General features: G+C 38.8%; 1 protein-coding gene across 9 annotated transcripts in view; it reads left to right on the top strand.

The window, feature by feature from the left end:
- ELF1 (E74 like ETS transcription factor 1) overlaps positions 1 to 26,580 on the top strand; it is a 121,614-nt gene that overhangs the window by 40,576 nt on the left and 54,458 nt on the right. For 6 of the 9 annotated variants that reach the window (XM_061434448.1, XM_061434443.1, XM_061434445.1 and 3 more), the window contains one exon: positions 21,745 to 22,044. The exons of 1 other annotated variant lie outside the window; for it this stretch is intronic. In XM_061434448.1, coding sequence (XP_061290432.1) covers positions 21,973 to 22,044 — 72 coding nt within the window. In that variant the 5' untranslated portion in view covers positions 21,745 to 21,972. Of the gene's footprint in view, positions 1 to 19,176; positions 19,267 to 20,621; positions 21,143 to 21,744; positions 22,045 to 26,580 lie in introns of those variants that run through there. 2 more of the 9 variants (XM_061434446.1, XM_061434442.1) reach the window with 2 other exon arrangements.

Below are 26,580 nucleotides of genomic sequence, written 5' to 3'. Positions count from 1 at the left end.
CTCTGGCTGTCCACTGACAGCCATCTTGACCACATTATATAATTAATTGTTTTTGTTTTTCAGGCTTAATTAGCCTCTTTATCTCTCAGTGAACCATCACTCTCCCAATGTTAGTATTTGGTTGGTTTTTTTTTTTTTAGTTCCCTTTGGTGCCTCATGGTAACTCTCCATTCCCTTTTCCTTGGGATAGGGCAAAAAAAAAAAAAAAAAAAAAGCCCCTTCTTGCTGTGGGGTAACATTCACAGTCTTTGAAAACTCTTCTTTCCTCAGAGATACTGTTATTATTTGTTATTGTTTGAGTCTGGGAGGGAGTAACTTTTTTTTTTTTTTTTTTGCCATGTAATACTTGAATATGGTTTTTGAAATTTCTTTGGACATTTAACTGCATAATGGATTGCATATTTGTAGGCTTTGCATGACATATTGTCTAGACTGCACAGACTCTTAAATGAGAAGAAGAGTCCCATCAGTTGAGTGGTCTGAATGTAATTTTGCCTCCATCAGTTGATCAGAATATTTTGTTCCTTTGCTTAGGAGCTGCTTCCTTTAAATGGTAAGAATTAAATTAGTAATATCATTGAGTCAACCTAATTGATTTGGGCAGTTTTCAACTTTCTGAGCAATCTTTCTCCCGTTAGTAAAGAGGAGCTCCTAATGGGAAAGTTATTTGTCACCTCTACCTTTGTGTCTTGTCAGTTGATCTATGTACTAGAGTAAAAGTGGCTGGTGATCTATACAATAAATGTATAGGAATCCACCCTTTTTGAAAAAAATAGTTCCTGTGCAGTTTGCTTTGTTGGTAGAGGGGATAAATTAGGCAGCTGAGCTTTGGTTGTATAAATTTCTGTGCTGAAACATTTTTTATTCCTTCTCTTCCAGTAATAAGTATCTGAATTAATAACCCCATTGTCATCATCAGAAAACTCTTCGTAAACTTGTCTTTTCACCTTCGTTCATTTACCCCTATTGGAATTCAGAGGCCTTTCCATGTGCCTGTTAATGCTGCATAGCGAGGTAGCAGGGGCTTCCCAGGTGGTGCTGGTGGTAAAGAACCCGCCTGCCAATGCAGGAGACTTAAGAGACTCAGGTTCTGTCCCTGGGTCAGGAAGATCCCCTGGAAGAGGGCATGGCACCCCACTCTAGTATTCTTGCCTGGAGAATCCCATGGACAGAGGAGACTGGTGGGCTAAATCCATTGGGTCGCAGAGTTGGACATGACTGAAGCAAATTAGCATAGCATAGCAAGATATCAGCTCTTTTTTGTCTCCATATTTTGTAGCTTGAGATTGATTGCTAGCATCAAAAAAAAAAAGCAAAAATGTAAACAATATGAATGCCTTCTAGATTTATGAAGATTGATTTAATAATTTTTATATTAAAAAACTATCAAAGTGTTGCACATTTTAAAAAATCTAATAAAAAGCCTTTAGTGAAAAGCAGCCTCTCTCTTCTACCACTTCCCCATCTCAGTCCTGCTGCCTAGAGGCAGCCACTTATACAAGTTTTTGATTTCTTGAATTTTCAAATTTGTATTTTCTTGGATCTATCTTTTCCCCATCTTCTATCCTATAGAATAGAAGTTCTTCAAGGTAGCAGGAACCAGTGTGACTTTAAGTGATGTCAAGTCACATAGAGGTCATAATTTATGTGGTAGATGCTCAATAATTCAGTGGTCATTGTATTTGTGCAGAGTTGTATGGTTTTAGAAATTAAATGAAAGAAAATTGGTTAGTTTCTGTGTTTTAGAAAACAGTCCTGTAAACACCGAAACTAGAAGATTTTATAATAAAACAATAAAAATGAGCTGTTGATTTAATAACTTAGTTTCTGTGCATCTTGTTTTTTGTATCAAAATACTCAGTGGAACCTGTGTGTTGTAGTAAAGCAATTCTTTATCCTTTTTTCTTGAAAACTATGAAATGTGAGTGTAGGATCATGTATAAAACATACACAGTTTACTGTGATGGATTCATTTTGATATTTGGCAAAGCTAATGCAATTATGTAAAGTTTAAAAATAAAACAAAATTAAAAAACACACACACACACACACAGTTTAAATGTTCTTACATAGTGTTTACCCATGTCACAACAGCCTAGGCTAAGAAATAGAGCATGTTTATTAAGATAAAAATCCCCAACTCTGCCCATGTTTGTTTTTCCTTAAAAATAACTATTATTCTGGTTTTTGTGATAACGCTTTCTTTATAGTTTTACCCCTTTGGATTTTACTGAAATGGGTCATACCCTGTATACTCTGTAGTGACTTGTTTCTTTCATTTAACTCTATGGGATTTATCTTCATTGATTTTAACTGCAGTAAAATACTGCACTGTCTGTCTGTGCTGGAACATATTTACCATCTCGTTGATGGCGGTAGAGTATGTCCAGTTTGGGAACACTCTTGATGTAATTCTTGGAACATACGTGCAAGAGTTCTTTATTATATCGTCACAATGAGGTCTGTGAAGAGTTTACAATGTGTATGGGGAGAATGCAAATGAAAGATAATCTAGAGTTTCTCATTGTCTTTCCTAAGAAGAGATGCTATCGATGCCTTCTTGCTCCTTCAGCCTCTTGTCATGGTGGTTTGCCCTGGGGGCTCAAACCTTCCAGCGTGTGCTCGGTTGCTTCAGTCGTGTCCGACTCTTTGCGACCCCGTGGACTGTAGCCTGCCAGGCCGCTCTGTCCATGGGATTCTCCAGGCAAGAATATCGGAGTGGATTGCCATTCCCTTCTCCAGGGGATCTTCCTGACCCTGGGATTGAACCTGAGTCTCCTGTATCTCCTGCATTGTAGGCAGATTCTTTATTGCTGAGCCACCAGGGAAGCTAGGACCCTAAAAAGTGGGCAGGTGATGTCTTTAGAATAAGTTGTGGGCATTAGTACATTTGACCACTAAACACTCAGCAGTTTAGCATGCCTCCCGTTTATTAACTAGAGTTTATTTCAAACAATTATGAGTAAAAATTTTGTGATAGATACATTAAAATCACTGTTATGTACATAAAAACAGTACTATCATTGATACATATGAAGTAAAGTTATAAAAATATAGGCAGTTGGGCAACAGCAATTTTAGAATGGTAAGAGATTGGAGAGGGATATATGCATATTTATATTTGACTTTTTTATTCTTAAGACTCTGAAACAAATTATGGAAAAATGTTAATATAAAGCTGGGTGATGGGCATGTCATTGTATTCTTTCTTTGGTTGAACTACTTCATAGTAAGTTGTGCTATGTAAGGGGTAGATTATTTTCCCTCCACATTTATATATAACTGAGAAATAATGTTTAATTTGATGAGGACCAGAAGTTGATTTTTAAAAAAGAAGTGGTGAGTAAACTCTACATCAGTTTAAAAAATCATCATTTCAATGAAGGAGATGAGCTAGATTCAGAATTAAGTTATACGTAAGACTGTATATCTGTCCCCTATAACTAACAAGATGGCTCTAGGCATACTTCTGATGAGTAAATGATAATTTCCAGTTGACATCCATTAACCAGTTGGAGATAATAGTTTGTTCGAAATAATTTAGCCTTTAGAATCGTCACTTTCAAATATTTTTCAAAAATACATTTTAGAACAAAGATTCTTAAAACATAATTGATATAGTGTTAATTGACATTGATAAACTTTTTCCCCCCCCAAACTTTAAACTTTTTATTTCGTATTGGGGTATAACCAATATACTGATAAACTTTTAACTAGCAAATACCTTGAATTAGACTTTTACATCTAACCAGATTCATTGCCATAATTAGTGTTCCGTCTTGCTTCCTGATATGTGTTTCATCTTGTTTCCTTAAAATTCTTACTTATGATGATAGTAATTCTTGCATCTTTAGTTATAAACTTGATATGGAATCTTTATATAAGATTTCCAAAATTCAATAATGTAAATGTGGGATTTGCTATAAAAAGGGAAACATGGACCTTTCTTTCAAAGTCATCCCCTGGCGTGTGCGCGCGCTCTCTATTTTTAATTGGGAATGAACACACAGTGGTTTATTATCAAAGAAATGCAAGCCCTGGGTAAACACAACTTTGCATATGTGTCCATAGTGGGGGAAGAAAGAAATCAAAGTTTTCATTAAGTTCTCAAAATATCAAATTGCCCTGGCTCTCTTTTTTGGGCTGTTTTCCAGGGCGTCTCTATTTGTAGTAGCAGGAACACAGAGGAACAAATGGAAGTAGAAGTCATAGGATTTATGTAATTGAAAGGGTTCTCCTAAGTCATGCAATTCAGGGGTCTCCTGGATTTTTTTTTTTATTATATTACTTTTCCTCCTATATAATTTACCGATTCATTCAACAATTGTTTATTGCCTGTAGTATTCTTGATGCTGGGGAATACAGCAGCCAGAGATTTTCTTACAGCAATTTAGAACATAGCCATACTGATGGAACCAATGCAGTGTTGGTGGTGGTGTGTAGACTGCACCTTTCACGCAAGTTAGAAAGAGACTACTGGGGTTAGACCCCTGAACTTGTTAAGATCTCTGCATAGGACATTCTTAAGGTGAGCTACCTTTGTTCTGCAGAAGGTCAGAACATGTTGTGAGAGGCATCGTTGAAGATGGGCTGCTTTGTGTATCTAAGATATTTCTCTTTGTTACAGTGGAAGCCAAATAATCATGACTTATCTTTCTTTGGTAATAATATTTTTCTAAGCACTAAATCCTCGCGAATGTTTAAAATTCCTTTCCAAGTAACCTTTGTATTTATTCAGAATTTTATGTCTTAAAGAAGCTTGTTAAAGTATGCTGGAAGAATATATACAGTATCATACTATTTATATAAGGTTTAACATATACCACACAAAACACATATATATATTAAACCATGAAGAAGAAGAATGTGAAGATTTTAGATTTAAATTAGAATTAATCAGAATTAAACTTATATGTGTTTTAGTTTCAGAGACAGTTAAGACAATTTGTATTTAGAAATAGAAGATTTGTGTAAGTTATTTGTTTATTCAAAATACTTTATGGTCTGAACTGTTAAAACTGGGTGTTATATTTGATCCTTTTGTCTATGGACCAGAGACAGATATGTGGTTGTTATGGGCTAATTTATAACCTGTTAGTCTTAGAAATAAACTGAAAGGAAGACATACTGTTCATCTGCACTTGGTAGAATAAAACAGTTGCCTGCCTTTGTTAGCAAATGATTGTCAAGAAGGTGGTACACACTAGGTTCTCTGCAGATGTCCTGAGACTTTTCTCACCATTTAGAGTGGTTCGAGGGCATCCCAGGTGGCACAGTGGTAAAGAATCTTCCTGCCAATGCAGGAGATGCAGGAGACTCAGGTTTGATCTCTGCAGTCGGGAAGATTCCCTGGAATAGGAAATGGCAACCCCTCCAGTATTGTCGCCTTGGAAATCCTACGGACAGAGGAGCCTGCGCGGCTACAGTCCACGGGGTGGCAAAAAGTTGGATGTGATTGAGCACCCTCACACAGGGTGGTCTGACAGAGCATCAGAGCCACAGGCTGTGGCAAGGGAGCTAATGTGTAAGGAAACGGACACTTCCCTTAAGGCTCAGGGAGCATGTATTCCCTAGACACTGGGACAGTTGAGGGCAATACACTGACAAGCAAGAGCAGAGATATACTACAGATATGCTGGGAAGGCGCTAGGCTCTTACTCTGCTGAAAAGTATATTTTCATTGAAAAATACTGAATAAAAACGCAGTTGTTATCCAGGATACTCATTTTAAGAAATGTTACTTACTTTAGGAGCATGGTGCCATGCTTAAAGTTGATTTTTATGTGTATATTAAATTCTCTTAAATGACTTACTTAAAACAGCAAGACTTGACCTATTAGGAATGGAGTTCTGTTTGGTTTGTTTATAGTTGATGGGTGAGCATATGTGAATAAATGGTATGAGCCAAGTTTTGGATATTCTGAGAAGAGAACAAGCGCGTAGAGATCGTGTGATTGGCAGGAGGGACACAAATGGCGACCTGGAAAAAGTGCTTACCAGAGCCATGGCAAAAATGGCCAGGGATCCAAGAGGCAAGCTATCCGTACTGCTGTTTTGAGTTGCCTGTTGGAAGGATTTTTGTTTCCGTTTTGAGTGGTGGTTATCTTTTATGAGAGGTAAAAGCTGAATGGGAAGGTCTTCTATCCAGGTGGTCAAATGTTATTTATCTAACCAGTTGGGTAAAATAGTTTGAGGGCTGTTCTGTTGTTCAGACATTTCATTTTGTAGTCCATCATTGTGATTTTCAAGTCTTAATTTGAAAGGTGTTTACTCCTAAAAATACTTCTTGAGAAAACTATTAATAATGAGTCTTCATGTGTGAAATGAACTTAGATCCCCACCTCAGAATACCTTTTTATTTGTTCTGTTTTCATAAACAGTCTTTACCAATTACATCTTTATGCTTCTGGCACCAGGCTTTGATACATTTTCACGTAGATGATTGGACTATTTATAAAACAAGACATAAAGATGTAGCAGAGAAGGCAGGAAGTACTTGATGTTTGTATGCCATATCTTGTTCTCTGCTTCCTGTCAGTTAAACCACGATGAGAGGAACAGAGACATAGATGTACAGTTGCTGCTCTAATTTCCCATTAGGGGACACGTTAAGTGTAAAGCTTGTTTCATTAAACTTTTGTCACTTGTCAATCCTAGGCATGTCACAGGCTTGTTTTGTATTTATGGATTGTATGGATCACAGTTAGAGAAAATATGAAAATGTGTTTACTTTTTGTGAAATTTTTGTAGGTCATAAAAAACTGGCCTTCAATATGAAATGATAAGCTAATATATTGGTCTCAAATTTTGATACGCATTCTTTTTTTTTTGGTGTATCAATATTCTTTAAAAGTTTTAGAGCACTTGGTGGTTTACAAAGTAAAATCTTAGTAGGTACAACTTTTAAGATGATGAAAGAAAGGTCACAGAGGTTGACTTACCCAAGGAAATAAAGTTATTAAATGGCAGTACTAGGATTTGAACACAGGTCTTCTGATGCCAGATCCTGCGTGCTTTTAGGAAAAAGTTTGTTTTCATTAAATTCCCATTTCATCTTTATTCAGTGATTTAAGCTTTTAGGATTTACCTTAGCTCCTTCTATCTGGAATGTCCCCCCAGCAAATAATTACTGAATAACATGGGAAAATAAGTTTTGTATCTATTTCTGCTGCATCTTTGGTCTCAGCTTATAGACTGATTGTCCATAGTGTCTTAGCTACTTGTCTCTTTCCTGTCAACTCTTACCCACTGGTGTCTAGCAGGTAGGTCCCTCGTGAGTCTTTGTGAAATAAATAAAAGAATGTAGATAGTACTAATATGACTTCTGAAGGCTACCTAGTATATAGGAGAAGACAATACAAGGGGAATGTAATCTTCTCCTTGAAGTGTTTATGTTTGTGAAGGGAATGGTTTAAAAAAGAAAACTCCCCAATAAACCTTTTGTTAGTCGCTCAGTCAAGTCCAACTCTTTGCGACCCCATGGACTCCAGCTCACCAGACTCCTCTGTCCATGAGGATTCTCCAGGCAAGAGCACTGGAGTGGGTTGCCATCCCCTTCTCTATAAGCCTTTCAGTTGTTGTTAAATTTCAATTAACTCAAAAGTCAAATTAAAAATTAAAGGGAAATAGTAGCCTTGAGGTTTGCCTGTAAGAAGTTGGCCATTGGATTTAGCTGTATCTGTTTTCACCTCAAATTTTCCCTTCCCCTCTCCTTATGTACCTATAGACTGTCTGAAAGGTAAGAAGTTATCCCACAGCTCTTCCACTTAGACAGGTCACATTTTCTGTGTCCAGTTGTCAGGGGTTTGGCGGTAGCTGGGAGTTAGATGTGAAGGAGAGGGGCAGGGCTTCTGTTTATGGGTTGTAAGACAGCCATATTGCCTGACAATCCCACATTTTTAAGCAGAATTTTTTGAGGGGGATCATCAAGATCACTAGATTAGAAACCCTATGAAGGCAAAAATGGTCTGTTTTTTCCTGTATTCCTGCCACCTAGAACAGAGTCTGACATATTGTAGGTACTCAGGGGATATTTGTTGAATGGATGAGTGAATGAATGAGTGTGAGCTGAGGTCAGACATGTACTCATACTGTCTCTGAGCATCTTGAGTATTTCTTTGACAAATATTGTTCATGACCCTCTGGGTAAGCTGTGGGGGTTTGGTGGTGACCATGACAAAGTCCTTGCCCTTATTTGGTTGGTCTCTGAAGCCATGGTTGTTACTGACATGACGATTAAATGACAGATACAGCAAAGTACTTTAATATGAAGCCTGGTACCTGTAGCTATGATTTTCTTATTTTTTTTCTAATTTGTTATTATTATCTCTCTCTTAATTCCTTGAGGATAAGTATCATGGTTTTTTGTCTGTACAGCGACATCAGTGGTTGTAAAGATGTTTAAGAATTAAGCAGTATGTATATGCCAGCCTTCCCAGGTGGCACTAGTGGTAAAGAACCTGCCTGCCAGTGCAGGAAACGTAAGAGATGTGGGTTTGATCCCTGGGTAGGGAAGATACCCTGTAGGAGGGCATGGCAAGCCACTCGAGTATTCTTACCTGGAGAAGCCCATGGGCAGAGGAGCTTGGAGGGCTACAGTCCATAGTGTTGCAAAGAGTCGGACTTGACTGAAGCGACTTAGCACACGTGATATGATATGTCTTGTTTTGTAAATTAAGGCTGAGCGCCGAAGAATTGATGCTTTTGAACTGTGGTGTTGGAGAAGACTCTTGAGAGTCCCTTGGACTGCAGGGAGATCCAACCAGTCCATTCTGAAGGAGATCAGCCCTGGGATTTCTTTGGAAGGAATGATGCTAAAGCTGAAACTCCAGTACTTTGGCCACCTCATGCGAAGAGTTGATTCATTGGAAAACACCCTGATGCTGGGAGGGATTGGGGGCAGGAGGAGAAGGGGACGACAGAGGATGAGATGGCTGGATGGCATCACTGACTCTATGGACATGAGTCTGAGTGAACTTCGGGAGTTGGTGATGGACAGGGAGGCCTGGCGTGCTGCAGTTCATGGGGTCGCAAAGAGTTGGACACGACTGAGCGACTGATCTGATCTGATTACCAACAAATTATGATATAAGTGGACCTTATTGTGCTGTTGTAAAATTTCTAAGTGTGTCTTCATGCTAAAGTATTTTTAAAAATCTAGTAAGTGCCCACTACATCTACTAAAGCAACTTTGAATTCTTGAACTTCTGAAGAGTCAAGCAAAGCCACAAAGCAGAAAAGGCATCTAACAAAGAGCCAAGTTTAATGCAAATAGACATTTTTACAGGAACTTCTTTCTTCTAAACATTGTCCTAGAAGAAAGTAAAGATGCACTGAAAGTTGGTGCCAGAAGTCTCTATTAAATGACTAAGAAACTTTCATCAGTCATGGATGTCATATCCTTCCTCACTAAATAACTGAATCAGCATCATCTTTTCAAGATACTTAATACTATAAGCTGCAATATGCAGTCATCCACAGATGCAGCGAGTTCATATATTTCAAAGTTTCTGTAGTGTCCAAATGGATATAGGACAGTTTTGAGGTTCAGTTGATTAACTTGTAAGAAAGGTTGTATGGTAATGAGTCATATCTTTTTTTAAATCTTATTTTTCTATTTCTGCCTTCTTTTAATCCTTAGGCAAAGAATAAAAACTTGATGTAAACTAGTGAAGTAATTTTTGCTTGTTTTAAATAATTTTCCTATACCCTGGGTGATTTATAAACCATTGTGGAGAATCTCTGTTACACGTAATTAATGAAGAATTTAAGGAGGATAGTATACACATCAGCGGCTAGAAGTTATTAATATCAGTGTAGAAGTCAAGCTATGGGATGTTTGTTTAAACTGTCCTCATCATTTTTAGATGGTAGTTACCCGACCCCCTTGCTTTGGGCTTCGTAATCTTGGGGACCACACAGTATTGCTGCAACCGGATTTGAAAACCTCCAGGAACTTTCCACTTCTTCTTTCCAAATCAAGCCTGCATTCCACTGCCTGACTTTCAAGACTCTCCATAATTTGGTTTTGCTTTGGTTCACATTTTCTACTGTTTGCTCTTGTCAACTCTTAGCTCTGGTCAGTCTGTTAACTGTCTCCAAACTTACTCTGGTCATTGGTTTTTGTTTATTCATTCATTCATTCATTCATTTTTGTTTTGGGTATGCTGAGTCTTCGCTGCTGCTGGGGCTTTTTCTTCTCTGGTTGCAGCAAGCGGGGGCCACTCTCCAGCTGCGGTGTGGTGGCCCTTCTTGGAGCGTGTGCCCTCGGGTGTGAGGCTCAGGAGCTCTAGCGGTTGGGCTCCATGGCTGGAGGACAGCTCTGCAGGGGTGTGCCACGTGGGCACAGCTGCTCCTCAGCACAGCTTGGGGGATCCTCCCAGATCAAGGATCCAACCTGTGTTTCCTTCGTTGGTTGGTGGATTCTCTACCACTGGGCCACCAGGGATGCCCACTTTGGTCGGTTTTAATTCTCTTTATTCCTTTGTGTCTCAGCCTTCACACAGATGCGCATCCATGCACATGTGCACGCATGTACACATGTATGCCTGTCTAAGGAAACATGTGTGCACACACACTATATCTGGCTGTCTTTCCCTTTCCGTACAGTCTCTCCACATCCTGCCTCACTTGAAGGTTGAGTTTAGGGCCTTCACTGTCTAAAGTGTTTCCTTGACCCATTTGCCCGTCCTTTCTTCAGAAATGCTGCAGTATTGGCCAGCTTTATTAACGTTTAATTAAATGCTGACTTTCAGTGTTCAGTTATTTTCTCTCCTGGTCTTCTTTCCTGAACTAGATTGTAAGCTCCATAGAAGGCAGCCCATGCGTTATCTCTTCGTCTTTCCCACAGTGCTGAGTTTAGGGGAAGTTCACTAAGTATGATCAGTTGTTTTTTTAACCACCAAGTTGATCAGTAGAGCATGGTTTCTTGTGAAAATGGATGTTGTAAGAAGGCCTAAAAATTGAACTGTTCTGTATTATAATTCTTTTTTTTTTCCCCCTGCACTGCATGGCTTGTGGGATCCTAGTTCCCCGACCAGGGATCAAATTCATGTCCTTAGCAGTGAAAAGCAGTCCTAACCACTGGACTGCCAGAGAATTCCCTGTGTTACAAATCTTTATATAAACTGTGAATAGTATTTAAAGTTTGCTTCAATCTGAGATTTGTGCAATAGGAAAATATAAAGTTACGTATGTAATTTATACTCAGTCCATGCCCTTCCACTGTCTCATTTCTCATCTTGTGGTTTTGCTGCTTCTAGGTTTTTTGGTGTCCTCGAGTTTACCATCATAGGCATGAGCCAGGTCATTATGAGGATGATTATAGAAAGAATCCCATTTTAAGGATCCTGACATGGAGCACCAGGATCGTTTGATTATAGCCAAACTTACTGAAAATAGATTTTTATTGTTCAAAGAAGAAAGGGGTATGCTATGAAATTGGAGAGCTTCTCACGCGTAGTGACCAGGAAGTTCTGTGCGTGAGGATGAGTCCATCAGACTTGCTGGTGACTTGGGAAAAGGTAAACGTGCTTTGCTTCTCGAGAGTTTGTGTCCTTGACTCAGGTCCCAGTGTGACTTGGGAGAGGCACCTAAAATGCCACAGGTATAAAAGGCTATGATCACTCAAGAAGATGTGGAAAGCTCTGAACTGAGCCAGCAAGCCTGGGACAGGGTGGGATGTACGGGCGCTGGAGGAACTGGAGCAGGACGGACTCTGGCTTCTTCACCTCAGGGCTGGGGCAGCGGGCCAAGAGGGGCTATGAAATGCAGAGATGCCGGTGTACTTGTTTCTGAGATGGGAATGAAGAGTCGTAATATTGTGGCCTGGGTGTCCTTTTAAACTTGGTCGGTGAACGATTCCCATTCACTCTTCTGTGCAGGTGTTCAGATATCCTGCTTTACGCATCTGATGGCTACCGTTTTCTCATACCTTTTGGGGCATCATGAAGAGCCACTTCAGCCCTGTTAATGGACTTGAAGTTTTTCTTATAGGCAGTGGAAGCCACTGATTAGTTTTTTAAAATTGAAGTATAGTTGACTTACAGTGTTATGTTGATTACTTTTAAGTAGAGAAGTCAGTTGGTTCTATTTTCATTTTTGGTGAATTATTCCTATTGCAGGGTGAAGAGCCACAAGAGGAACTAGACTAGAGGTAGTAAGGACCCCTCAGTTGAACACATGGAGCAGCTGTCACCTAATAATGCAGCCTGTGGCCATTAAGCTTTCTATGTGACCTTCAATTTTGTTTTCAGCTGATGGTGTATCTCTTCCTAAGAGTGAAAACTTCCTAGGACAGAGTAACAGTCTCTTCTAGAAGAATATTGTGCATTGTGGGAGTTGGAGTTGGGGGGAGGCGTGTCCTTAGCAAGATATCCTGTGAGCTTTTCAGCAGTATCCCTGGCCTTTTCCCCTTCACTCTGGGCCAGAATGAAGCAGTGTTCTGGATGGGAAAGTGCTGTCTTCTGGAATGGGGGACCCGCTGCTCTACAGCATGTCTGTTTTAAGAGATGAAAATGTTAAACAGGAGAGTAAACAACCACAGAAATGAAACAGCTGTCTTGCAAGCTGTTTCTTGTTTGTTATAGGAAGAAAATTGTTAACTGCCCGAACAGGTCTTGCTGATAAGCACATTTCAGCATATTTGTGTTCCCAAGCAGGTGTGTTTTCATCAGCATTCAGATTTAGCTTGCTTGGAGGAAAGAAAACTCCTTCAGTCAGTTTATTTGCATAATAAAAGCATCAATTAATGACATTTTGACAATGATCACTTTCAGTCATTTGGAGAAAGTAAAACCTCTTTCATGACCCAGGATTCAAACAATACCTGATTACTGTTGAGTATTTCTCTTTGGTTTTATTTTTTTCGCTTCGGTTTTAAATTTTCTTATTTTCAGACCAGGCTCAGAACAAGGGTTAATCTTGAGACCACAGGTATGAACAGGTCTAGGTATGTGATCTGGTTTTGCAAGGTCCTGTGGCTGCTGCCTGAATGTAACCTGACACCAGGTAGGCCCGAGCGGCCAATGGTGGGAAGGGGAGAACAATGTGAGAGAACTGGCCCTTCAGGTCTGGGTGAGTGAGCAATCGCAGCCTGCCCTCCACGTCCCGGAGCTGTCCTGGGGTGTCAGTGAAAAGGCCGAGCACAGGGAAGTCAGCCTGTTGCCTTGATCATATTGACTTTGTGGGTTTGGGGTTTTCTCTCTCTCTCTTTTTTTTTTTTTTCATTTAACGTGGTTGAAGCTAAGGTGAGCTTATTCAGGTTTCTAAGGCATGCTTCAGTTTTGCAGATGTCATCAGAATACAGAAAACATCAATTTGGGTTTCATTCACATGGAAAGAAAACTATGTTCTGGAAAAAGATCTAGGTACTTCTCTTCCCCTACCTCCCCTCACTTTCAATGAAAGATGCCTAAAGCTGGGGAGCTACCTAAAAGATTATTGTTTAGTCGCTAAATCATCTCCGACTCTGCGACCTCGTGGACTGTAGCCCTTTTACCTTTTTCTCTGTTTTCTTAAATTCTTGAATATTTAAAATATTTGAAGTAATTAAAGGTTGGAGTGTAGGAACGTTTTCTCTTTGAATTAGAGACCCGTGAGTGTGGCAAGGGATGGTCTGCTCCTCTCGTGACGGTCACTGTGTTTTTCCTCCACTGTCTTGTTTATGCCACTCAGTCGTGTCCGACTCTGTGCCTGCATGGGCTCTGTAGCCCACCAGGCTCCTCTGTCCATGGAATTCTCCAGGCAAGAATACTGGAGTGGTAACCATTCTCTTCTCCAGGGCATTTTCCTGATCCAGGGATTGAATCTGGGTCCTTGGTTTAGAGAGGACTGTGCAATGAGATTTATTTCACAATTGGTGTCTTTTGTTTGTTTGTTTGTTTCCTCATTCAGTAGGAACTTAGAGACTTGCTTGGGGAAGTGTTAAGTTTGGTTACTTAACTGTAACTACATTTTGGTAAGTTTTAGTAATTTTTTCTCACCTACGGTATTTTAGTTGTGATAGCAGTATTGTATTCAAAGAACTAGCAAGAAAAATGTCAATTAAAGTTTAAAGTATATTAATGACCTACTAAATTGTGGTAGCTTTATAAAAACGCTTAATAATGTTTCCTTTTCACTTTAGGCTGAATGAAGGTAAAGCAAGATAGTAGGATATGATAGAACTTGGGAAAGAACAACTAAAGTAAAATTGTAGGATTTAAAACAATAATAGATCTAGAAACTCCTCTGCATCAGTTATTCAATGTAAAAATATTACTGAAAATTATTTTCCAGGTATCAAAGAGGTTGCACAGAATAGTATAGAAACTGTACTATACTATACAGATATTTTTCTACAGATACTATACAGACCTATTTCTGCTTTATTGACTATGCCAAAGCCTTTGACTGTATGGATCACAATAAACTGTGGAAAATTCTGAAAGAGATGTGCATACCAGACCACCTGACCTGCCTTTTGAGAAACCTGTATTCAGGTTAGGAAGCAACACTTAGAACTGGACATGGAACAACAGACTGGTTCCAAATAGGAAAAGGAGTATGTCAAGGCTGTATATTGTCACCCTGCTTATTTAACTTATATGCAGAGTACATCATGAGAAATGCTGGGCTGGAAGAAGCACAAGCTAGAGTCAAGATTGCTGGGAGAAATATCAATAACCACAGATATGCAGATGACACCACCCTTAAGACAGAAAGTGAAGAAGAACTAAAGAGCCTCTTGATGAAAGTGAAAGAGGAGAGTGAAAAGGTTGGCTTAAAGTTCAACATTCAGAAAACTACGATCATGGCATCTGGTCCCATCACTTCATGGGAAATAGATGGAGAAACAGTGGAAACAGTGTCAGACTTTATTTTTTGGGGCTCCAGAATACAGCGGATGGTGACTGCAGCCATGAAATTAAAAGGCGCTTGCTCCTTGGAAGGAAAGTTATGACCAACCTAGACAGCATATTAAAAAGCAGAGGCTTAACTTTGTCAACAAAGGTCTGTCTAGTCAAGGCTATGGTTTTTCCAGTGGTCATGTATGGATGTGAGAGTTGGACTATAAAGAAAGCTGAGTGCCGAAGAATTGATGCTTTTGAACTGTGGTGTTGGAGAAGACTCTTGAGAGTCCCTTGGACTGCAGAGATCCAACCAGTCCATCTTAAAGGAGATTGGTCCTGAGAGTTCATTGGAAGGACTGATGTTGAAGCTGAAACTTTGGCTACCTGATGCAAAGACCTGACTCATTGGAAAAGACCCTGACGCTGGGAAAGATTGAGGTCAGGAGAAGGGGACGACAGAGAATGAGATGGTTAGATGGCATCACCGACTCAATGGACTTGAGTTTGGGTAAACTCTGGGAGTTGGTGATGGACAGGGAGGCCTGGTGTGCTGCTGTCCATGCGGTCGCAAAGAGTTGGACACGACTGAGCGACTGAACTGAACTGATATGGATATTTGTGTAATGGATTTCTTACTTGTCCAGATACTTTGCTAATGAAAAATACTAATGAAGTTCTATTAATGCAGATAGAGGGGCCTGAGTAGAGAATTGGGCTGGGAATTGGAGAAAAGCAGAGAATTGTTGCTTTCTTTGCCATCAACTGTGTGTGACCTTGGACAAGTCAGACTGCTCTGGGCCCAAATTCTCTGAAGTGTTCAGTGAATACATTTTCCTAGGTAATCCATACATTCTTTTCACTTCCAAGTGTGTGATTTCATACTTTTTAGATTGAGAATAGACAGGTCTGTGGAAGATTGTATAGAATTTATCTTGATAACACTGATTTCTTATTTTCATTTCTGCTGAGAGCTAATAGAACGCATTCTGCCATACTCAAAAAAATTGAAAAGGCCTAACTATGATCTGTTATGTAAGAATCATTCCATTCACTACAGTTTATGGACTTACTGCTTGCTTCTCATTTCTAACTTAAATAGCTTTTCTTCTCTCACTTTTCTCATTCTTTTCAAAAATTTTCATTGTATTTCTTCTAGTTTCATGGTTTTTCTAAACTATTATGATGAGTATGTCTGTATGTTGAAAAGGGCAGTTTATTAGGTTACCACTTCATATAAAAATACTTTCCATTCAAGTACCTGGCATCTGGAATTACTACATAATTTCACTTCTTTAAATATTTCCAGCCTTATGAACACACACACACACACACACACAGTCTGAATGCTTTATTAGAGATAGTCATTCAAATTAAAAGTAGTCGTTCAACCATCCATTGCTCTAAGCCGGTGCATTTTACCTTCTTTGGGCCAGAGCTGTCTCAATCTAAAAACTTTGCTTTTTTGTTTAATTAGTTCCCTTTATCAGTGTTCATGTTAAGCGTAATGAGTTGGTGGCCTAGTAACTTCCAAAGGGTAGCAGTAATTTTTTTTTTTAATTGATGAATTGATGGATTTATAGACTCTTGTGTTTAAAGCCCTTTTGAAGGAAGCTTAAATTTGAATTCAATTAGCAATTAAGGAAGCAAATGTGAAAAAGTATTAAAAACTGATTTTGACTATCATATGTTTATTATACCTGAAATCTTTTATAATAAATTATCCAAAAATTAATCACTGAATTAGTTATAGTAGCCAGTATTGTGGCTGAGGGTTTTGTGTTTACAATCAGTAAATTTGTTTTGTTTGGATTAGGAGCATAATGGAACTCTGTCTTAAGGGAATCTTGCCAGACAGGGTGTGGTCCCAACCTTGAAGCAACTGGATTTATCATATAGGTGCCAAATTTTTAGACACTGAAATAGAAGTATACTTTTGTTTGTTTGTTGGAGTCTAGCAAATAACTGTTAATGGGAGTATGATATAAGATAACCATACTCCAGGGAGTATGGATATAAGACTTAAGCACCTGTTACATTATCTCTTGCACTATACTTAGATTATAGTGAAGCTAATCTTTATTGAGTAAAATTTGTATGCCAGGCATTTCTGCACATACATTTACATCTCACCTTCATAGAAAATCTAGATTTTGGTGGTGGTATAATCATTTTACAGAATGAACAAACTGTGGCTTATAGCTGTTTTGCAGGAAGAAGGGACTGATGCTAAGTAAGTAACTTGTCCATAGTCACAGTGCAGAGGGTTCAAACCCAAGTGGTCTGATGCCAGAGCCCATGTTCTTCTCTTTTGCTTGAGCTAATGCTTCACCTTAAATGTGAAGCTTAGTTTGATGATAAGAGCTGAGGAACCTCACTGATGAGGTATTTCTCTGGCGTGACTCCTTGAAGAGTAAGAATATGGTCCTTCCCAACTTGAAAGAGATGAGAGCCAGCTCAGGGAATTTTCATTATTTGGTGGATTCCTATGTATATGACCTCTCAAAACTGTGCAGATAAGTTAACTGTTTTTGTCTTTGTGCTGAATGCATTGTTTTCATTTTTTACTTATTATTTTATAAAGACTGATGCTTTGAAAGTTATGGAATATGTTTGGTAACGATTAATACTGCAGTGTTTCTGAATGTAATACATATAACTGCTGCTGCTACTGCTAAGTTGCTTCAGTTGTGTCTGACTCTGTGCGACCCCATAGATGGCAGCCTACCAGGCTCCCCCATCCCTTGGATTCTCCAGGCAAGAACACTGGAGTGGGTTGCCATTTCCTTCTCCAATGCATGAAAGTGAAAAGTGAAAGGGAAGTCGCTCAGTCGTGTCTGATTCTTAGCGACCCCGTGGACTGCAGCCCACCAGGCTCCTCCATCCATGGGATTTTCCAAGCAAGAGTACTGGAGTGGGGTGCCATTGCCTTCTCCGATACATATAACTAATGGTTAGTAAATTCAACCATGTTTAAAATTTACTGAAGACCTTATAATTTTGTTGAAGTAGATAAAAGGCCCCTACTTTATTCTAAGAACCCATGTTTTTTCCATTCTAGAGCAAATTTGAGGAACAAAAATGATAAGCTTAGTTTTGAATGTTTTAGACACATTGACTCTGACATGGACTTATCCAGTAGATAATCTAGTGAGTAGATTTAGGCATCAGGAGCTAAACAAAAGATGGAGATTTGTTTTTTCTAATTTGATACATGTGTTTACTTAGAAACCTGTGTCCTAGGGAATTCCCTGGTGGTTTAGTGGTTAGGACTGAGAGTTTCCACTGCAGAGGACATGGGTTCCATCCCTGATCTTGAAGCTAAGATCCCACAAGCTGCACAGAGCAGCCTAAATAAATGACTAAGAAGAAAAAAAAAAAACTTAAAAAAAGAAAGAAACTGTGTTCTAAGCTATTACAGTATGAAGGATTTGAGTCGATTTAGACACTGTGTACTTTAGTCATGGACAGAGTCCTGATTGAGGAGATGAAGCTTCTAGTTGTAATTCTGTTATGCTTTCAGATAGTGACACCTTGGGCACAGAGACTTAGTTCACTCATGAAAAATTGAATTATTGATCTAGGTGTCTCGTCTTATCTCTTACTGAAAAAATGTTAATACACTGAGACTGTTACTTTAAGTACATCTAATATGGGTGGGTAGACTTACAAGGTGGTGCTGGTAGTAAAGAATCTGCCTGCCAGTGCAGAAGACACAAGAGATGTGGATTCAGTCCCTGGGTTGGGAAGATCCCCTACAGTAGGAAATGGCAGCCCACTCCAGTATTCTTGCCTGAAGAATCCCATGGACAGAGGAGCTTGGTGGTGTACAGTCCATAAAGTCGCAAAGAGTTGGACATGACTGAGCACAGCACAGCAATATGTAGTACCTCTGGATCAGGAATTAGAAAAACTCCCCAAGAACAACCTTGGTGCCATAGGCTGTATACATACTCAGAGAAAAGAAAGAGCGGTGGGAGAGAGTGAAAGAAGACAGAGGGTCAGAGGCCTAATAAAGCCAATAAAAGAATGCAGGAGCTTTCCTTTACTTACACATTCTCAGTATGTGAATGAAAGTGTAGAAATGAACAAAAGCTACTCACCAGAATAATGGTGTCTCTTTCTACCCTAACAAAGTCTTAGTGATCATGGGCGATCATTTCAGTTTTGGTTGATTACTGTTGGTTGCTGCTGCTGCTGCTAAGTCGGTTCAGTCGTGTCCGACTCTGTGTGACCCCATAGACGGCAGCCCACCAGGCTCCCCCATCCCTGGGATTCTCCAGGCAAGAACACTGGAGTGGGTTGCCATTTCCTTCTCCAATGCATGAAAGTGAAAAGTGAAAGTGAAGTCGCTCAGTCGTGTCCGACTCTCAGTGACCCCATGGACTGCAGCCTACCAGGCTCCTCCATCCATGGGATTTTCCAGGCAAGAGTATTGGTATGTACTATAATTTGTAAATATGTTGATTGCTTATCCGTATTTTTGAAATTAAAAAATTTTTTTTTAAATAATAGCACTGTGGAAGTGCTGGTAAGAAAAAGTTTGTGACTGCAGTGGAAAAGAAAGTGAAACTTCACTTAGATGTGTTCACATTGGTCATTGGAACAGTGTCCCTTTTGCATTTACGAATAAATGGATTTTGGACTAGTCTTTTGGAATCCAATGTTTTACAGAAAAAAAACACAACTTTTAAAATCAGGAAACATCCCTTGATTCTGGTTATCTGGTTATTCTTACTGTGGTTCATCAAGTTTAGAATATTGGTTTCCTCATTATCAAAAGTATTATAGTCATTGTTTATAAAGAATATACATAGAAAGAGTTTAAACATGTATGATAGATTGTAAACATATGATAGATTGATGACAGAAAATAGTTATCTGTCATCAATATCTATCTTTTATTATGGGCACATAGGTTTGGTAGTTACAGAAGAAATGTTAAAAACAGTGGTTACTTACCAGAGAAGTTTTGCTCTAATTATCATGGTGCCTGGCACATTGCTCTGCAAATAATAGACACTGAAACATGTATTCAGTTGAATGAGGGGGACATAATTTTCAAGCGTGAGACAGTATACAGTTAGTGCTAATTTTGTGGTAGGGGCAATAAGTGTTGTATTTTTGAAGGCCCGTGTAGGTCAAATCACAGAGGTTGGGAGGCTGTGAAAGAAATGGGCCTTGAGTTGAGCATTTTGAAGGATGGAGAACATAGAAATGGCTGCTGAGAAGTGGGAGAGGAATTCCAGGTGTAGGGGATACTAAAAGTTGAGAAGGGAGGCAAGAATGAATGTGGTTTATGTGGGAAGACAAGCCTAGTGCATAAGAATTGGATGAGACTTCAAAGGGGACCGTAGTGTGTGCGTTCTATGTATCTGTCTGTCAGGGGCTTTTCCCACCTCTAGACTTAGTGCATTGCTCCAAAACTGCCTGACTCAAGAGGGAGGGGGATGTATGTGTACATAGCTCTGACTCATGTTGCTGAACAGCAGAAACTGACACAGCATTGTAAGCAATTATACTCCAATTAAAAAATTTAAAAATGCCTGAATAGTAGTGCTAAAAATATTTCCCCAACGTTAGAGTTGAACTCATTATTAAAAGAAGTGGACTAGGTGAGTATGGGAAACCGCTGGGTAAGAAGTTAATGAGTAGAAATATCACTTGAATTGAATTCTTAACCGTTAATTTTTTTTTTTTTTAATTTTTAATTTCCTGTTAGGGAAATCACAGTCATCCATGATAACCCGTAGAATCTGGAATATATAGGAAATTGACTACTGAAATTAGGAAAATGAGTGTGTGATTTAGCTAGCACACACTGGCTGGTTTTCAGGAAAAGTGATTCGTGAGATCAGCTTCATTCCTGAACTTGCCTCTTTAAAATTAAAATTGTAGATGCTGTTTCAAAGAACTAGATGTTATCTAATGTGATTATTTGTATATCTTTGTCTCTTTATGTCATATTTGTGGCTATAACCATATGATGCAGTGTGTAACAAAATTGTGATCAACTTTTAAATTAAATTTTCCTTTGACTTTTGTTAGTAATAGTACCTTAAAAAAACAAAGAATTAAATAGACAGACATCTTTGCAGGCACTTTGTAAAGCTTTTCTCCCTCCACTGTGAAATTGTTTTCACTCTTAAGTTGCGCTTCTGTTTTTCTATTGTAAAGTGCAGTTCTTTGCATGTTCTAATTTGCCATGACGTGGTCAAGTACTGTTTCCTTCCTGTTGCTCACAAGCCTGTGCTGGAGATAAGGGCACATTTCAGTGCGTTAAAAAGAAGCCACTGAAGACAGACTTAAGCATGGTAAAGCGTTCTACTTACCAGAAGCCTTTCTAGAGAACAGAAAGAACAGGCTTTAATTTCTGCTTATTTTTAAAAGCTCTTAAAACAGTACTTGTTAAACTTTAAATGTATTAGACCGAGTTTAAAGCCTACCAAGGATATTGTCTGAATGCTTATATCAGACCTAATGAGGATATTGTCTGAATGTTTCTATTTAGGCAAAAAATATGTATTATGAAATTACTCATGGAGTACCAATTCCTGTGTGTATGGTTTTCTAAGTTAGTAGAAAGAAGTTGTTTATCTATCCTTTATTGCAATTACAAGAACCTAGTTATGGCTGGGTGGGATTTTTTTGTTTTTAATTAATAGTACTTTGTAGTTTAATAGGGAGTTGGAGGACAGATGGCTTCATTTTCAGTAATGAGAGGTGACGTTTTCTTAGCAGGAATGAAATCTTAAAAGAAAATACATATCTAGTTTTAAAAAAATTCACTAGTCATGTTGCTTTTGTTTAAAAACATTAAAAAAATACTTTGGAGGCATTGCCATCTGTATTGATTGTTATATTCTAAATAATATGCTTGCTTTCTCATAACTAACTTAAGCTTTATGTTTTTCAGGTCAAGAAGTTCCAGAGAAGAAAAATTTCAGAAAAATTGCCTCAGTTTAAGTAAAATCTCAGTGAAGCAAGAAGATCTGAAGTACCTTCCTTAAAGAAAACCTGGGCATACAGTAACTTCACAGGTCTAGCTGGACTTATTTTCGCAGATTGTTCACTGGTCTCTGCTGCCTGGTCCTCGAACCTGTTTGGAATTTTTCTCATGTGGATCTAAGGGGAATGCTTTATTATGGCTGCTGTGGTCCAACAGAACGACCTAGTATTTGAATTTGCTAGTAACGTCATGGAGGATGAACAACAGGTATGAATGACACTTAGAGAAAATTGGATTTTAATAAAAGTATTATAACGATTTTTCTATTTGTCTCAAGATTACTTCCTTTAAAAGAGAGCAAGAGAAACTTTATTAATACAAGCACTCAGATATCTAAAATGTGAAAGTAATGTGATTTTATGTGTTAAGTACTAGTTAATTCACTAAGAAAGAATCTTATCCTTAGCTTTGATGTGGTAGCAAGGATATAGTACTTTGGGGGTTAGCTCGTTTTTTTGTAAAATGAGAACTTAACAGTAAATATCTTAAGTCATTATTTCAAAATACTTTGAAAAGTTCTAGATGACATACTGAAAAGACATGTATATTTTTCTTAGGACTGGTGATTGTAATACTTGCTTGCAATTACACAGTTTTAATGTTATGTGGTTAGTTACAATTTCTAATACTGGACTGTGCCTTGGATGGAAAGATGTTAGAGTCTCACCATCAGACATCATTTCAGTCCAAAGCATGTGACTCTGAGGAAGTTACTTAACTTCTCTAGATCCTGATTTCATCACCTGCTGAATGAGGGCATTGAAGGGGAGAATTTCTAAATTGGCTTTCTTTTGTTGAATTTATACAAGATGTGCGAGTTACTGTTTCTAGAATGAAAAAGATTCAAGAGATAATGAGAAAAGGACTGAGTTAATTCTGCTGCCTCCCCTCCCAGGGGTTCTTGGGACTTTATAATCTACTTCATTTTGAACAGGTTACTTGGAAATGTAAGATGTGATTTGAGAGAAATCGTGTATAAGAGAGATTCAGTATACTGGGAGAAATATTTTGAGAGCTGTTAGGTTTAAAATATGTCTATAAAGTTGATATAAATACTGAAATAGGCCCAATTCTAAATACCTGACTTTAATAGGCCAATGGTAACATATCATGATTTTATTCTAGGCGATTCTTACTTTTGGCAGGGCATTGTAATTTCTTAGTTCTTGCTATTGTACTGTCGAATGAAGAGACAGAAGAAAAATTTATAAGTAAGCCTACAAAGGGTGAGAATTTGGATTAAGGTGCCTTAAAATCAAGATAAACTTTTGCTAGGGAAAGAAAGAGTGTGAGGAAAGGGATTGCATCCCAGTGAAAAATAGTTTTATCTAGGAACAATAGAAAAGACATGTTAGGAGGAAAAAGTGTTTTGAATTTGTCTTAAAATAGAATGTCTCTGTTAAGATTTGAAAGCAGCGTGTTTACTGTGCAGGCCTGGAAGTTGAAAGAGCGGAGGCTCGATGTGAGGTTTGCTCTTGGGGTGTGGCCATAGGACAGAGCTCGGAGCCGCTCGCTAGCACACTGCCACTTTGCTGGCTTTGATGCTCTTTGGCCACGAGAAACATGTTGTATGTTATGGTGAGGTATTCATACATGTGTCTGTATAGCCTTAGGAAACAAGGTAGTACCACCCTTACTGTGTATGAGATGTGTACTTAGTTTAACTTGGAGAGGTTATTAATGTCTTTGGGTAGGGAGATGTACACATACCTTCAAACGTATATGATTTTTCTTAAGTTATTTATTCGTTTAAAAGTCACTGGAAGGACACTGATGCTGGGAAAGATTGAAGGCAAAAGGAGAAGAGGGTGGCAGAGGATGAGATGGTTGGATAGCATCACCAACTCAGTGGACATGAATTTGAGCAAACTCCGGGAGATAGTGAAGGACAGGGAAGCCTGGAGTGCTGCAGTCCATGGGGTCGCCAAGGGTTGCACACGTCTTAGCGACTGAATGACAACAACATCATTTATTTTTTGTCTAACAAAATGAATATTTATTAGTTTTTGCAGAAGTTACTCTAAGGACTTTACAAATGTGAAACGTGGGCAAACATTCTCATCCCTATTTTACAATGAGGAAATTGAGAAAATAGGTTGACTAAATTGAAGTCATACTGTTAGTAAACAGTGGAGCTGCAGCTTGAACCCAAGCAGTTTGACTTCATTAATGATGCTGAATACTGTTACCATGATGAATGCTGATCATACGGTATTATAATGAACTGGCCAGGTTTAGGGTTTTTTCCATCTGTGGCCAGGAGCATAGGAAACTTGACTTGACTCATGCAGGTCAAGTAGTATCAGGCTTATTAGCATCTTAACTATTAGGTAGATACTGCTCTACTTCCTTGCTTTTCATTTGCTTCAATTTGTTTTTGGTTTAAAAGTAAGAACATGCCAATTGTATAATAAGTAGCCTAATACAAAGATACCAAATAAATCATGAAAATCCTTTTTCACTTACTCCCTCTAATCCTATTCTCAGAAGATGCCATTAACTATGTGATATGTAACTTTTTGAACGAATGTCTAAAGGAAAGAATAATATATATACATACCAACCTATATACAGAAGTTATTTTTAAGATACAAATGGAAGAATGCAATATCTTTTTTGTGACTTATTTTCACTTAAGTATTACAAATACTTGCGTGTACCTACGCCAGCACTATGTCATTTGTTTTTCTACATAGTGGACGGATCATAATTTATTTTACCAGTATTTGATCATGGACAATTAGCTAGTCCCAGTATTTTGCTATTATATTATAAATGAATATCCTGGTTTGGGAGGCAGTAAACTTATAATTGGAGAAGGCAATGGCACCCCACTCCAGTACTCTTGCCTGGAAAATCCCATGGATGGAGGAGCCTGGTGGGCATGCAGTCCATGGGGTCGCTGAGGGTCGGACACGACTGAGCGACTTCCCTTTCACTTTTCACTTTCATGCATTGGAGAAGGAAATGGCAACCCACTCCAGTGTTCTTGCCTGGAGAATCCCAGGGACGGGGGAGCCTGGTGGGCTGCCGTCTATTGGGTCACACAGAGTCGGACACGACTGAAGTGACTTAGCAGTAGTAAACTTATAATGGTTAAGAGCTCAGATACTGAAGTCAGAGCACCTGGATTTGAATTCTTGCTCCATTGCTTATTACCTCTGTGACTTTGGGCAAGTTACTTAACTTCTCTGTGTCTTAGTTTCCTTATCTGCAAGAGGGAGATGATAATAACAGACTTGATTCTAAAGGTAGAGTTATTATGAAAATTAAATGAGTCGATACACATAAAGTTCTTAGAACCATGCCTAGCATATAGTAATACTAACTGAGCCATATCATTTCATTATTACACACGTGTGTTCACATGTATGTATAGTATATCTTTATACACTTGTATGACTATTTGTGTAGTTGATTTTAAAAAGTAGAATTACTGAGTTTACTAAAAGTATAAGCTAAACGTACTACCAAATCATTCTTGAGAAAGCTGTATCAGTTTCTGCTACCATAACAGTTCAGTTCAGTTGCTCAGTCATGTCCGACTCTTTGTGACCCCATAAACAGCAGCATTCCAGGCCTCCCTGTCCATCACCAACTCCAGGAGCTTGCTCAAACTCATGTCCATCGAGTCGGTGATACCATCCAACCATCTCATCCTCTGTTGACCCCTTCTCCTCCTGCCTTCAGTCTTTCCCAGCATTAGGGTCTTTTCAAATGAGTCGGCTCTTTGCATGAGGTGGCCAAAGTATTGGAGTTTCAGCTTCAACATCAGTCCTTCCAATGAACATTCGGGACTGATTTCCTTTAGAATGGACTGGTTGGATCTCCTTGCTGTCCAAGGGACTCTGAAGAGTCTTCTCCAACACCACAGTTCAAAAGCATCAATTCTTTGGTACTCAGCTTTCTTTATGGTCCAACTCTCACATCCATACATGACTATTGGAAAAACCGTAGCTTGGACTAGACAGACCTTTGTCGGCAAAGGAATGTCTCTGCTTTTTAATATGCTGTCTAGGTTGGTCATAACTTTCCTTCTAAGGAGTAAGTGTTTTTAATTTCATGGCTGCAGTCACCATCTGCAGTGATTTTGAATCCCCCCAAAATAAAGTCTGTCACTGTTTCTCCATCTGTTTGCCATGAAATGATGGGACTGGATGCCATGATCTTCATTTTCTGAATGTTGAGCTTTAAGCCAACTTTTTCACTCTCTTCTTTCACTTTCATCAAGAGGCTCTTTAGTTCTTTGCTTTCTGCCATAAGGGTGGTGTCATCTGCATGTCTGAGGTTATTGATATTTCTCCAGGAAATCTTGATTCCAGCTTGTGCTTCATCCAGCCCAGCGTTTCTCATGATGTACTCTGCATGTAAGTTAAATAAGCAGGGTGACAATATACCACCTTGATGTACTCCTTTTCCTATTTGGAACCAGTCTATTGTTCCATGTCCAGTTCTAACTGTTGCTTCCTGACCTGCATACAGATTTCTCAGGAGGCAGGTCAGGTGGTCTGGTGTTCCCATCTCTAAGAATACCATAACAGTATATCACTAATAAATCTGTTCTTCTTTTCGGTCAGTCTTTTGGGTGAAAATTACATTTTTCCATTTAATTTGCATTGACTACTAGTAGTGGGCTGCCGTCTATGGGGTCACACAGAGTCGGACATGACTGAAGCGACTTAGCAGCAGCAGCAGCAGCAGCAGCAACAGTGAGGTTATGCGATGTTCCATTAACTTTATTGA

Source organism: Bos javanicus, chromosome 12 (assembly GCF_032452875.1).
Source record: "Bos javanicus breed banteng chromosome 12, ARS-OSU_banteng_1.0, whole genome shotgun sequence".
In the NCBI taxonomy this organism is placed as follows: Eukaryota; Metazoa; Chordata; class Mammalia; order Artiodactyla; family Bovidae; genus Bos; species Bos javanicus.
The sequence above is the reverse complement of the archived record's forward strand: the minus strand, read 5'-3'. Positions and strand labels throughout refer to the sequence as shown.